Raw genomic sequence first — 15,453 nt, 5'->3', positions numbered from 1 at the left:
GGGGGGGTGGGACGTGAGTGGGGGAGGGAGGGAGGGAGGGAGGCAAAGGCTCTAATTAGAGCCAGATGTTTCCCCATAATAACCCTGGTTTGAATACAACAGAGGGGGCATCTAGGAAAGAGGTGCAGAGGGGAGCAGTGTCAGAAGTTGTGGCTGAGGCTTTGTGGACATTCAGAAAGGAGTGTATCTTTATACAGCAGATGTTTCTGGTTCTCTACTTGGTTGAAACTTAAGAAGCTTTAAATTACCATTAACATCCATCCTGAGTGTCTGGCGCACATGCAGGGTGCACAGGTGGGTGCAGAGCCTGGGGCTCTATATGGGCTGTAGCACTCAACTAGTAAAGCCATAAATCTTTACATTCCACAACAACATGCCAGACCCTCGATTTACTAGACAGAATCTTTTCTGGATAGAATGATCAACTTCAGCCATAGTTTTAAACAAAATGCATAAAGGATCTAAAAGAAGCTCCAATAGGATCTAGGCAAACTAATGATCTCTTCCCTCTTACCATATTTCCCTAAGCCCCAGGGGCTCCTGTGGCTCCAAAACATGTCTTTTTATCCTCTCAATCCTCCAAGGCAAGAATAACACTCTGGAGGGGGGAGTATTCTTTCACTGTTAAAATTCACTGAAGAGCAAACACTCTGGCCTACATTACCGAGGCCTGTGGAGGGGATGCTGTTCATAAAATCAGCCACTTTTACAGACTACACAGCTGCAACACCTGGATCAAAGTCTGGAGCAGGCAGGATGGACAGCTCATAAAGGGACAAAGCAGAGTTTGCACAGAGAGATTGTGTCTCCAGGTGGCATGTGACTATGACTTTAGCAGGTTTCCTTTACACTGAGATTGAACTGCTCATAGTGAGCTGGAGAAATGAGCATCCCCTGGTCCTGCTGTGCTGTGTTTGTGTTAACCCAAAGTCCTGATAAGAGGCAGAAGACGCAGGAATGCAATGACATGCAGTCTGTTGGGGGGGCGGACAGCGTCTGAGTGTGCACAACTGTACAGCCACTGCCATTATGTGTGGGAGTAACAGTGACCTTTACACTGTAGCAAGAATCCAAGCCAAAGGGTGTAGGTTTCTGCAATAACTCCTGACGAAACCTTCGAGTTGGCTGTGCATTCCTTTTCGAGAGGCAAAAGGAATAGCAGTGGGGGAGTAGATGACTGTTGTGAAGTTGTAGACAGATCAGATGGGTGAGGAGAGGAGGGTTGGAGCAATCAGAAAAATGGAAAACAAAGTTAAAACGAGCTGACAGAGAGACAGTGTAAAAAAGTGAAGCGTCGTTTTTGCATGCACCCTGGAGGTAGGTCATGGTCATGCCTCCCTCAGCTAACAGATGACTATTATTATTACTCCAAACATTCCCTCTGCAAATTACTCTCCTAATTTGTCCAAGATCATCTCTATGATTCATAAAAACACAATTCAATGTGACACTGCGCTGGAGAGGTGGAAAACAGATTGAAAATGAATGTGTGCAGTTGTGTGAGTCCATTTGGAAAGGTGACGGACCGAAACGGATGATTTCATAACAATCTTAGACCCATATTTTGTCTGTAATTGTGGTTCCTTCTCAAATTTACTTTCCGCAGTTTAAAAAAAAGATCAATCTTTGAATTATGCAGTGCAGTGCACTTGGCCAAATTCCATGTGACCACAGCAATAAATAGAAACACATGCACAGAGATCGAGATTTGACTAGAAATGATGTCTCTGGTGATAATCTGAGACATCCTACAAGAGCATGACGAATGGAAACAGGCACTAGAGGACTCCAAACTCTAAGTATGAAACATCATTTGTCATCAGTTTCTAACAGCATCTGAGTTGTCTTCATTAGCTTCTCTCAGATTTAAAGAGGGATGGGATTAAAGCATAACAGCTTTTTCCTGGATACAGTTCATTGTGAACTCCATGAGAAAGTGTGATATTGTACGCTTAGTGTATGGACAATGTGCTAAAGAGCTCATATAGCACCTCATTTGGCATTGCCAGGATGTTGCAATGAAGTGAAATATTATAATAAGGATCCTAAAACACACTGTAGATGCATGTCTGTCTAGCGACAGCTAAAATGAAGCGTACAGTATCACACTTCCTGTGAGCCTTTTACTTATTTTTCATGGCAACTGCTCAGGAGACATCATCATGAGTACAAAGGATGGTAATGACAGTAGCATAGCTAGGAAAGTAAATCCCCTTCACAGACATCCAGTCATGCATGACTTGTTAATTATATGGATGACTAATTGGCCAACAAATGTGGTAAAAGAAAAGGAATTATTGTTGCAGTGATGTATTTTTCCTACTTGCAAATACATTAAAAAAAGCAACATAAACTACATTTTTAGCATAAAACTACAGTGCTAAAAAAATGTGTTATGTTGTTATTTGGAATATGCTACCTTGTAGGCTATATGGAGAAATGTATTTTTAATACAATAATTTGATCTTCAAAACAATACTACATATGAATTAGCTGACATCTTTCCCTCTGAACACTGACAGACATTTTTGTGTGAGTGGGTCCACAAAGGCCTACATGTCAAAAAACTAAATAAAATGTAGGTCTCTATGTCCATACCCGGAATTCGCTTTTGTCATGGTGACACCTGGTGGTAACAACTTAAAACTACAGCTTGGGTGGCGGAGCTGCTGAGAGGGGTGGGTCCATTCGGTCCATTCGACATTCCCGTGTAGCTTCAAGTTCTATGAACAAACTTTCCTCACAATATTTCCACAATGTGATATAACCAGACCAGATACTATTAGTTCCATAGTGATGATAGCTTATTAGGCTTCGGCTAATATCACGACGGTTAGTAGCCTATTAGCCGGTAGTCCGGTGTGCTTTATGGACCGACAAGTGATTTGATTTGAAGCTAACGTTAGTGAGTCGTGGACGCAGGGAAAGAGTATTTTGCTCTGACCAAGCAACTGAAGAAAGAAAATGAATGAAATGCCAGTGCTGCAATGTGTCAGCAATGTGTCCCTCACCAAGCACGACAACTGCTAATAATGCACGAAATAAACCCTTCCTTTCCGTGTTTGCTAGTATTTTGAGAGTTAGCGAGACGTGTCTTGTTGTTAATGCGGTTGCATGTGAAACGTATTCATCATGAGCTAAAAGATAAGCGAAATATGAGCAGGAAGTGGATAGTTATCAGGATTTGGATGCAATCTAAGGACCCGACTGGTGTACTTCAAAATTAAAGTCGCCGGAAGCGACTCTTACTGCTGGTTCTTTTTACAATAGACAGTAGCCTTTATCTACACCATTTTTTTTACTGCTCCTGCACGACTCTATCACGACTACCATTAGCCTATTAGTGAAAGACTATAGCAATGGAATGAACCAGGGCACCGCTCCATTATTCTGTACGGATGGAAATGTTAGGAAAAAGCCTATTCCAAGAGTATTTATAACCCTAAAAGTACTGCATGAGCCACAACAGAGGTTTAATAATCTGTGAGATATGCACTGTTATACAGTGGTGTGCAAAGCCTGCATGCGCATGTTGCTGACATACACCAATGAATTGAAAATAATGTGAATGCTTCATAGATTTCAATGATAATCTGAGTTACGTTTGATTGTTTGATGATTTCCAACCATATGGTTTTTCATACTCTTTGAGAGAGGGGATCATAGTTTTGATAATTGAGATAGATGGGACTTGTGTGCCTGCATGTTTATGGTGGTATGTGTGTTAGAGTGAGGCAGAATGTGGAGAACAGCATCTGAAGTCTGAAGTGACTCTGGACGAATGCAGAAATGGGCCCTTTTATGGCTCCAGGTCTCCTTGTACTTTTGAGACACACTTGCATGTAATAAGGATGAATTAAAGCAAGAGATTTCTCTTTGTATTGATAATAAATTTATGCTTATTAATACAGGTCAGATAAGGTCCCAGAATTGCGGTCAAAATTGCATCCGCCCATTGTTGCACACCCACAAAGTACGTGAAGCACACACACAAAAGTACAAGTTGTCATAGATACTGTTTTTTCCAATATACATATATTTCATGATGTTCATCAATATAATAAGACATTGATAGATTTACACTACAATTATTTTATGTACTTTAGGTTTTCATTCAGTCTCCTCTTCTTTAAATTGAGTCAACCTTGTTTAGTTTCTAATCCCATACCAAATGACAGCACAATAAATCTATCAATAAATAAAAGCAAAGGAAAAAAAGTAAGATAAAACTGAGCACATTGCCCATGATCCTCCAGTCCTGTCCCTCCTGTAAGGCCAGATGACCAGGGGCAATATGGGCCTTCATCTCAGAAACCCCAGTCCCAAAGAGAAATCAAAATCTTTCCTCAAAAATAAACGTATTTAAACAAAAAATATATCTTGTAGATACAAACGGCAATCTGATGTAAACTGTAGAATCATTCTAAGCATTCTGGACAATTTAAGGTAAAAATACTCCTTTTTCCCATTAACTTCCCATTTTCTTTACCTTTACCAATCAGTGCTTACATACAAACAATTCAGTGACATCTGGAGTTATTACTAAATTGATGCAAAAGAAAAACACAATATTTGGTTCGAAAATAAAACATATATTATGTAGAATATTGTACAATTATAGCCATCCAGTGAACATTCAGAGACTCAAAAGGTTCCCTCCTTTTGCTGCATTCATCACATTTGGGGTGACAGTAAACGTTGGGGAACATTTCCCACTCTGCACATATTACATGATGCTTTGTTGAAGGATTGGATCTTCTGTTGGTCTCTTTCTTTCTGCCTGATTCCTTCCAAGTTTGAATAACAAGTTCACGAGTTATAATTCAAACCTGGAAGATGGTCTGAACACTTTTTCCGTGTTGGCATCCTGCATTTTGGATCACCCCCAAATGACCTGAACACAGCGTTAAGTTGAGATCACTGAACAATTCTTGAGGTTGACACATAAGACAATATTCTCCACCGAATCATGTTCCCATCCCACCAAAATGAATGAATCACAACAGAAAAAGTGCCACGGTGTTAAAATATATACGCACTTCTTTTCATACAGACAGTAAAGCAACGGAAAAAGAGCGCACTCACTTCATTTTCACTGTTGTGACCAAATTGGTTGAGCGCTCACAACAGTTAGATTCATAGATAACACAGAAGCCCTACCCCAATCAGTAGTGTTATTTCACTTCAGCCCACTGTGTGGTTAACCCCTGCAGAATGGCTAAAAGGACCACATTTGTAACCCTATAATGATTTTCTATTGCCAAAAACCCAATTCTACACTTTAATAGTTTTGTCCTCATATATATACTTGGGAAATTGCTAATACCTTAAACCTGAGGATATAGGACCCCTACCCCCCAAAACACCCCCATATTACAACACCAAACAATGCAGATTTTTTATAACGTTTTTCTAGGTTCATTTTAAATAGCTATAGTTAGTTCATGTATCTTTTCATTTTAGAACTTGGCAGCACTATGGAGACAAAAAGGAAGAGTTGTGCTATTATTAGTTACAGGATTATGTGTCTAAAAACCTGTTACAGATCAGAGGCTCTTCAGACCTGGATAGGCATCGTTGGGGCAGACTGTATTTGAGATTTGAAGCATGTTATGTTTTGGTTTAACTTGCATATGTTAGAATGGCACACTTACAAGCCAAACTGACACTATATAAATAGTGTGTAATAGTTAAAAGGTCCTGTAATCTGTGGATAAATAGTGTAATGGTATAAGCTATTTAAAACCGACTTGGATAGTATGGATAACCTGTTTCTCTCCACTTGTTTTTGATGGCAATTGGCAGCGTAAGCATGGAAATCTGGTCTTTGGTAATCTTCTGCAGTTTACTTTTGCTCTGTTTGGAGGAAAACATGGGACGGGGAGGAGAGGGCTTGTTAAGGTTAGGGTCCGTCCTAATAGAACTGGCCGGCAGAACTGTAACCTGTTTGCTTGTGTACTTCAGTGGTCAAGGAAACAACGTGCGCTCACTCTGAGATTTAAGCGGCCTAATCTGTCAGGATAAACCTGGGATATTCCCAACACAGAGCTATTCTAACACACACACACACACACACACACACACACACACACACACACACACAACACACACACGTTGATGCACCCGCGCTCACTCACACACACACACACACACACACACACACACACACACACACACACACACACACACACTGTAGGATTCTGAATAAGTGAGTTGAGCAAAGGGGGGCAGGTTGGTCTGATCAGCTGGTGGGAGAGATAAAAATGTTGAAAAGAGACAAAGCTACTAAGGCTTTACACACACTTGTTTTTGAAATATTGTTGGTGATTTTGTGGTCTTCAAATCTATTCTGACTGTGACTGTAGCCTACTGTAAGATCTAAAATCAAAACTTATACATTGTAGGATTGACATTAGTGGCAGTAGAGCATAAGCTGAGTTGCTTCCTGTTCAGCATTTATTAATGCAGGCCTGCATACTTAAAAATTGTCCATTTCATGAGACACAGATTTCACTGAATCACTGAATTCCAACAAATTCAGATCTTATATTTAGCACAAGTAAAACTCTGTAAATAAAGACCTTCTAGAGTTGAAAGTAAAATAGTTTAAATCAAGGACTTTTAGGTGTATGTCATCTCATGTTCATGTGTACAAGGCCTTAGTTTGACAGCGCATTAAAAAACAAGTGCATCATATTGCCCTGTTCTCCTGCTCATAAAGTAGCCAAAAGGGTAGTATACACAGGAGTAGATGCCAGAAACATGTAAAAGAATGTTTTAAGACCAAACCAGCGAGGGCACCAATGAAAGAAATAACTGCAATAAGAATAGAAGCCTCTCCCTTGTTGCTTGGCAGTGTATAACGCACAGAGCTGAATTACAAAAAACACACCAGACAGAGGTAAAGAGGATCTTACTGCTGTGTGGCAGCAAATAGTACTGATTGCACACTTCCTCTTTACCTGTCTGTTTCACACAAAAATATACTATAATAAAAATAGAATCTATTATATTTAAAAAAGAAAAAAAGGCCTTAACTATAGGGAGAAACACTGAGACAGAACCACTGCGCTAGCAAAACACTCTTCTTAAGAGTGCTATGTTTTGAATAATTGCTTCTCACGTTTCTTGTCGCTAACTTTTGACAGTGAATTACTGAGCCTATCCCAAAGTTGCTGACCTAAAACTCAACTGTGAATTTGACATTTTCCTCATTAGCCTCTGTCCATGTTCCTGAATTTGCAAATAAGGCTGACTTGTCTCTTTTTTTATGTGCTCTTCATGTGGAGAGGTTTTGCTGCACGAGGATCTCCTTTGGCCAGGCTATTAACCAGCCAGACAGCGCCATCAAAAACAAGGTTGTTTGTGCATTTTAAACAGATTCCTTCTCTGCAGTCAGCCACTCCCCCTACACAGACTAAAAGTGTGAGGGTGTGTTTGACTGGAATTATTCTACAGTAACTAATAGAAGTGACTGGAGACTAAGGCTTTTCAGTATCCATGTAGGTAACAGGCCAGTAAGAATTAACCTTTGCTTTATGGAAATGAATCAATTCATGCAATGGCCCCGTTTTATCACCTGGCATTAGAATTGTTTGTTTTTTTCAAGTCCATATCCACAGTTTGACATTAATGACATCTCCACAGTATACTGTAAGTGTAATGTTAAGATAACATCACACATATTACAAAAGAAAGTATTTTGGACTGAGATTGAAAGTCTAATCCCTTACAGCTATTAACTATAACTATTTTCTCCTATGGTTTGAATGACCGACGTTTTTGACACAAGTTTCGTCGCCTGTATTTTTTTTTTAAAGATACTTACACTTACATGTGCTACGGTAAGACCATTTGCACTAGACTGCAATGAAGGAATGTTTTCGAAATAAGACACTACGTAATATTTAAATAAAAAAGAAACATCTACAGACATTGGTCCAACTGTACTATGGCAGTTTAGAAATTAGCAGAAGACATTGAGGTGTTCAAGCATGCCGAAAGACAGAAGAGGTGTTAGGATGTTAAAGATGAAAGTTATTAGAGTGAAATGGAGAAATAGAAATGACACAGATACTGGGAGGATCAGATGGAAAGGGCTGTGAAATGATGATTACGAGGGATTAGTTGGACAATTCATGCATTATTTGTACGTTTGATCAATATCAGTGAGCATTAACTCTCTCAGAAAGCCAGCAAAGAAGCTAAGACTTGAACTCTTTGATGGCATCAAGTTATAGAAATCTGGAGCTATAGTAAAGCTGAAGAAGTTTTGTCTATGTCATAGTTACATTTTGTTGTAACTTGATGATATTTTCTTAGTACAAGTTTTAGTTCTCTGGCTTATTTTGGACTTTCTTAGTGGACACGAGTAACACAGATGAACTCGAAAAATCAAATGGTATTTCCATTGTCAAATGGAGACTAACGCCACTGTGCAAAAATACACCGAAAAGAGAGAGTAAGCAGGGGGCGGACAGATGATGATAACATGCAAGATACACACTTTGATTAATAGGCAGTAGTTAACGCTGAAGCATACGTAAAATTAATACAAAAATTAAAAAATACAAAATGCACACACACACACACACGCGCACACACACCTACAAAACAGTATATATCAGAATAAAACTCTACAAAGAACTATATATATCAGTTATGTAACAATTATCGCCAATCGTTGTTTCCTTTTCTGTTGTTGCATCGTCACAAGTGTTTGGTTCTCAGTATGGCAGGTTAGAAAAGCCAAGAGGACCCAGAAAGGAGACAGGGCCACACACTCACAGGACAAATATTGACAGGGGTCCAGAGGCGAGGTGGTGGAAGTGGGGGAGCCATGGGACCCTGAAGGTTTAGGTGTGTTATATCGAGGCTAATCGGGAGATATACATAATAAATGAATTATCATGGTTAATTTTGTAATCAATTTCAGGGTGTTTTTTTCTGTAGCAAGGAAGGATTAGACTGGGGTAGGAGCAACTCTTCTTAGGTGCTGAAGTACACTGAAGAAAGAAAGGGAAAAAGGAAAGTCTCAATCATAATGTTTCAAATATGCATACGTTATCAAACCAACATCTGCCAACAACTTTCCTAGATTTCAAGTTCATTTTTTCATTCAGGGACATGCCTTATATTATACAGTATCTATGTGTAGAATGTGAGAATCAGTTTTTACAGTTGACAGTGACAAATCTATGTGCACAAAAAAGTTAGAAGGATTCTTACCAATAATGACGATGAGGACAATCACGCATATCACACCCAGGATAATCATCATCTGTAGTCAGTGGATTTTCAGAAAGTCATTAGAAAAGCAGTCAAATTTGACCACAACTACAGTATTTGTAATTTGCAACGTCTTAAAAGCACAAGAATCACACCAAAAGTTCCCATTTCCCATCCGTATTGTTAGTCATGCTTTTTTTTTTTCATTTGTCTGCAAACAGGGACTTCTAAGGCTGCCTTTATACACACAGGTATTTGCTCTTCAAGTAAGCACGTCTGCATGTCCTCACCTTGGCATTCTTCCACCAGTATTTATTCTTCAGTTTTGCAGCGCTGGTCTCAAACTGAGAGGCTCCAGCCTGCAGGGCGTCAGCCCTATCGTCCAGTTCTGACAGCTTCTGATCACGCTCCAGGACCTTATCCACGTTTACACGCATGATATCCACCACCTGGAGAAAGACACGCAAAGCAATGTAGTGAAATCAGCTACCAAGATACAACGACTCTGTGTGACGGACCGACAGGATGGAGCTGGACCTGGATAAAGATTATGATTAAATGTTGTTTATTAAGTTTCACATCAAATCATGTTTTTACATTTGAAATTTGTATTGTATGTGTGCAAGCGGAGAAGATTAAGTTACTAGTAATTGGCCAATGAATGATGCTAAAACTGTAAAGCCTGACAACACGACTTTGGGTTTGCAGAGACGTGTGCACTCACCTCATCCACTTGTGCCTGTGTCTGCTGCAGACGACGGTTGCTGGTGAGGTTGGGGGGCTGATTCCCTCCATCTGCAGGGGCTCCGGCTGGGGCAGACCTAATGATGGAAAAAATACAAATATTATACAAATATAATACAAAATACACATACATCACAGGATTTCTTTTTTAAGAATGATTACAAAACAGAAAAAGGAAAGAAGACAATAGTTTGGCTTGAAAAATAAATAACTGAAGAAATAAGAGAATAAGACTGCTATCAGTTATTAAAGTCATATTTAACCATATTTTAAATGTCTTCTAATTGATTACAGAAAAGTACATTTACATTATTGCAATGCTTAAGTATGTGTCTAACTCTGCCTGCCTGTTAAAAGTTCAGAGTAAACTGATGAAATGTTGGAATACAGATTAAATATTTCATATACACTCATGTCCTATTAAAGATGTGTACCTTGCCCCACTCCTGCTCTATGATATTTTATATCTGTAATCCTACATATTTTAGAAAGGGGGTAAAGCATTATTTGGGAGACCATGTGCTGGTTTCTTCCCACCATAAAGACATGCATGCTAAGTAATTAGGACTACAGTTGAAAATTAGGCGACTGGCGCATTTACTTACAAACTCTCCAGTTGGTATATTTGCTCACAGATTGTAACAGATAATGGCAATTTCACAGAGACTCTACTGGCACTTTGCTGTGTATAAAAAAAAGGATACTAGAGTGCAAATGTTGGGTATTTGGGAATTGTACATCTCATCCAATTTGGAAGATTTACTGTGTTCCAAAAATTAGCATTTCCAAATGTTAGTGCTGGAGAGTCCAGATAATTACCTTCTATTACAAAGAGAATCAACTACTGAAGGTCTTGCAAATGTCAAATTGGTTTGTCATGTCGAGTATTGCTAATTATGTTCCATCACACCCCTGTTGTTGATTGTGTAAATCGTACATCATGAATAATGAAAAACCTGTATTGAGTGTTAGCTTTGGGGTACACAGAAAAAACTATAGACTAATCTGTATATGTCATGCATACAAATCATTAATGATCCAATCCCGACTTATCTAAAACATAAAGCTCAACATCATGTAAGAGCTGAGCCACTACCTATTTAAATAAACACAATATCAAAATGTGTCAGATTCACCAAATAGGCATTATTCTCCTAATTCTAAAGAGTATACTTTTTAAATGTTAAAAAAGTAAAATGCATCTGAGAAATGCACTTTTAATGTTTTTTTGTCTGAAATGCTGTCTAATTTAAAAGATACAGACTCCACTAAAGTGAAAATCGAACCCTGCATTTCATCATTGAGATGCAGCATGCACAACAACCACACAGAGCAGGCACAAAAACAGTACGATTGATTAACCATAATTATAAAATTAATAACAAATCAATTTAAAATTATATTAAACGAGATATGATTCTCTCAACCTACCAATATCAGTTAACCTCCAATAATAATATGTGCCCATATCAATTAAAAGTCTTATCAATTAAATCTTAAACATTCTGCAACTCGATATAGCAGCAGATACAGTACATTAAATAAGCAAATGGAAAATGCTTAAAAGGTTTAAATTACTTAAATATTGCATGCAGTGTTGAGTAGTACTAGTGCTAAATTTAGCACGCTGTACTGCTGTCTATCAATCCATAGAAATCAACACGATTAGACAGTGAAACTTTTCTTTCTAAAATTAGAAAGTGAAATTGACTAAGGCTGTAGTATCTTCTGGCAAAGTTACCTTACCTCATCTACTCTACCAGTGTGAGACAAAACTCTGTATAAAGGTCACCTTTACACGCTCACACATACTAATCCCCTAACAACAACAAATCCTTTTGAATAGTTGGCCTAATGGGGCTGGTGGTCTCTGTCATCTGACAACCAGCCCTAACAGAAACTGCCAATGTAAAAAACCCAAGGCTACCTGTGAGATATATATATATATATATATTGTATTGCTTAAAAGTTGAGAATTGTTATCATTCTACAATTACTGTGTTTACTAGGGGTGTAATGATACATTGATTTTGATCGATGTATCATTACAAACTTCAACGATCCAATATTATCGATACAAAGTGAAAATATCGATACATTTCGTCATCTTTAAGATGCACCTTTATTTGGAGATTCCCACTTTAATTAATTTTTTTCATTAAAAAGAATAGTTTGTTTTTAATTTAAATGTCTGGAAGAGCTTAGTAATGAAATTGTCAAATCATATTTTAGTTGCTTTTTGTAAATATATATAAATGTAACTTATTGTGTTAAATGGGCTTATGTATCGTCTTGTATCGGTCGCAGGCCCCTGAATTAAATCGAATGGACATTGTATCGTGGCAGACTTTGTGATATCAGCAAATATTGTATCGTTGTCCAAAGAATCAATATAATATTGTATTGTAATAAAACATGTGATTTACACCCCAAAGGTTTAAAAGTTGTGTTGGAAAGAGAATAGTTGACATTCACTGTCTAATATTTAACTATATAACATCTATGTAATTACTGTATGCTTCTTTTCATTTGCCAGCAACGAGTATCACTACAGAGGTGTAATGTGTGCAGCGGTTCACGCTATCATCACCTCTCCACATCCTGTTCATACAGCTGTACAACTGTGTTCAATGGATGGGCAAACTGCAAGCTCCACACACAGGTGGGCTCACTACTTCTAATCTGTGCCATGTTAGTGCATAATCTTCATTTTTAATTAAAAATAATAAACTGAATTTGGTCAGATACTGGTGGTGAATGTAACCCGGTGAACCTACAGTATATCACTTGTATAAAAAAAACACAAATGTCATCCTTTTGACAAAAACTCTCTCTCCACCTGCTGATAAATTTGCATGTGGATGTAACTACATGCAGAGAACACATACTTCAGTTTCACCCAAGTACTCCCAGAGCATAATAAGGGACAACATAAGAACAGAATTGACAGGAATTCACTTTTTAATCAAACATTAAAAATACAAAAAGAAAACCTGATTTCATAAAAACCTAACATATTGCATTGGTAAGGTTTCACATCTGTCTCTCTACAGTCCACTGCCAATGTCAGGTGTGCCATGAAAGCTAAATATATTCAACCCTCTTTCAAGATAGAGCTTATAAAAATAGTCTCGCCATGTGGTTTCCAAAGAGGTCTGTGCAAGGTTTTCAGGGGTCCCTGATGAAATGAGGACTCATTGGAACAATTATCGTACAACCTATTTACCCTAAAAGTCGACATATAGATAAATAAATAGAATATCATCAGATCCTTTTACATTTGATTTATTCTAACAACAAGGCTACTAAAAAAAAATCTATTCTGTTTGTTTGGTCACTGTGATGCTGTCTGAATTTGAGCACTGGAGAGCGACATTTCAGCACTGGACAGCGCCACAGCAGCCCAGACAAGAAACCGTCTGATCCCAGCCTCACTATCCCATTCTGTTAGATGTCACTGAACTGGAACCTGACCCAGAGCACTCACTTCTTTCATTTCTGACCGTATATACACAGACACACCAGGCCTACATAAGGTACTGTAAGACATCACGTTTCACGACGAGCACGACCGGCCTGTAAATACACTGGAAGCCTACCACACACACCGAGGGCGGGGAGGTTCCTCATGGGGAATGGATTTTAAACACTTGGATGAACAATTACAACCAAATGTTGGTGACAATGTAACTAATATAGCCAACAGAGGGAGTGTTAACAAATATGTCGCCACAATTCAATGACATGTCGTGTGTTGGCACCATGTTTTAACTGCCTGCTATGCAAAAACTGACCCTTAGCCTACCATTTATATATTTATATCAGTCGAACACAGAAAGGGAAAATAAGGCACAAGAAGAGGGACATTTAAAAGAGTTAATTTGCCCCTGAAGGCTCACACAGCCTGAAATATGGTGAGATATGTTATATAGCTGTCCGCCCTCGCACGACAATCGACGACATTCAGTAGGAGGCTAGGCTATCCCCACCCCCCGCTGTGGGTTGCAAATATCACGTAAACTAGGCCTAAGCCTACTTCAGAGCTAATAATATCATCGTCTATAAGAAGGTCTGTAGAGTATTCGTCGAATAATGTCGACGCTTTAATGTTCAACACGGTGTCCTTGCTGTTTCTTGAATTAGCTTAATCGTCACCTGTGGTTCAGCGACACAACACGAAGGCCTGTACATGTTCAATAAGGACAAAAAGGCTTTATTTCATACGACGTTTTCTTAATGTGGTTTTAATTAGCCTGTGGGTAATCGGACAGACAATGTCCTTTTCAAATCAAACCAGTCCAAACTGGAAAACAAATGCGTGCGTGCTGGCTCCGGTGAAAAGCAACAGACGACTAAATAAAAGAGGCACGCGATAAACACAGAGCTCGTTTAACGTTACCGTGTAAACGCCAGAAATAAGGCTAAATAATAATGTCTTCAAACCCGATAAACCCTCCGTCTGCTCCAAGGTTAGGCCGACGCGTTAGCCTCTACAGTTACGTTTGGGTCATATTATCAGAGAAATAAGATCTGTAAAAATAAATTCAAAAGCAGTAGCTATATAACAGTGATATACTGACTAACGTGACTCCAGTGAAATGACCTCAGTATTTGATGGAAAAGACACATAGGAGTCTATATTCAGACACCGTTAATCCGAGATAGCATGCCAACATCAGTCGTGAGGACGAAATTGGAATTCATTATCCGGATTTTAAAAAGAAAAGAGCTTTAAACGATTTTGTACTCACATTTTCCTGGTAGTATTGGCTGGACAGCTGTGCTGAAATCCGGACTGGAAATGTTAGCGCGGTCTAAGTGGCTGGCAGATGGATGTGGATTGCCTTCTGCGCTCCTCTCTACCCTCTGGCACCCTTTGGTTGGTTATTGTGGCGTTTCCCTGCCTATATAGCCTAGGAGGAGCACTGGCTTGTATATCTGCCACTGAGATGTGTCCCCTCGCTACAAAACCTGCTTTCCTCTCCCTATTAAACTCTACGGCGATGCGGCACCTGCAGGCTAATACTGGAGCCCTGTGCTGTCAGAGTCCGTGCAGTAATGAAGGTGTAATAAACAGCCGCCTGGATTAGGTGGACAAAGATGGCTCGATGACGTCAATCGCGGCGAGTTTCATGTTGAAATGGGTGACCGGATCTTCAGACACACCGTTTTATCACCCAGGTCGGCGCTGTTTTAATCTATATATGCTGATTGGGGCTCTATGTATATTTCCTTTACATGCATTACATGTCATGACCATGCTTGGGTTTAAAGTTTCAGTAAAAGAGCTTATTTATGTTGTAAGTCTGTGTGTCAACAAAATGGCGTTCCTCGAAGGGGGCGTGGCGAGCTTCGCAGTAGGTGTCTGATTATCTTTCATAGTAGGCTACATATGGGTAGGGATGTAGTGGAGAGTAAACCCACATCAAAGCATTTTACCAACCTTTTGTTTAAAGAACAATGTGTCACTGTTATTTCAGG

General features: G+C 39.0%; 1 protein-coding gene and 1 long non-coding RNA gene across 2 annotated transcripts; one reads left to right on the top strand and one right to left on the bottom strand.

Annotated features, from left to right (window-relative positions):
* The first annotated feature begins 3,562 nt into the window (after nucleotides 1-3,562).
* On the top strand, nucleotides 3,563-15,143 carry LOC116064805. The gene is made up of 3 exons (XR_004108612.1): nucleotides 3,563-3,693; nucleotides 13,679-13,683; nucleotides 15,133-15,143. It is a non-coding gene; the product is annotated as an uncharacterized LOC116064805 (long non-coding RNA).
* vamp2 (vesicle-associated membrane protein 2) lies at nucleotides 7,264-15,079 on the bottom strand. The gene is made up of 5 exons (XM_031320076.2): nucleotides 14,724-15,079; nucleotides 9,953-10,049; nucleotides 9,519-9,677; nucleotides 9,229-9,280; nucleotides 7,264-9,005 (listed from the first exon to the last, which is right to left on the bottom strand). Coding segments are annotated over exons 1-5 (327 nt in total). The 5' UTR covers nucleotides 14,726-15,079; the 3' UTR covers nucleotides 7,264-8,988.
* Nucleotides 15,144-15,453: the final 310 nt, after the last annotated feature.

This window comes from Sander lucioperca, chromosome 13, assembly GCF_008315115.2.
Source record: "Sander lucioperca isolate FBNREF2018 chromosome 13, SLUC_FBN_1.2, whole genome shotgun sequence".
NCBI lineage: Eukaryota > Metazoa > Chordata > Actinopteri > Perciformes > Percidae > Sander > Sander lucioperca.
The sequence above is the reverse complement of the archived record's forward strand: the minus strand, read 5'-3'. Positions and strand labels throughout refer to the sequence as shown.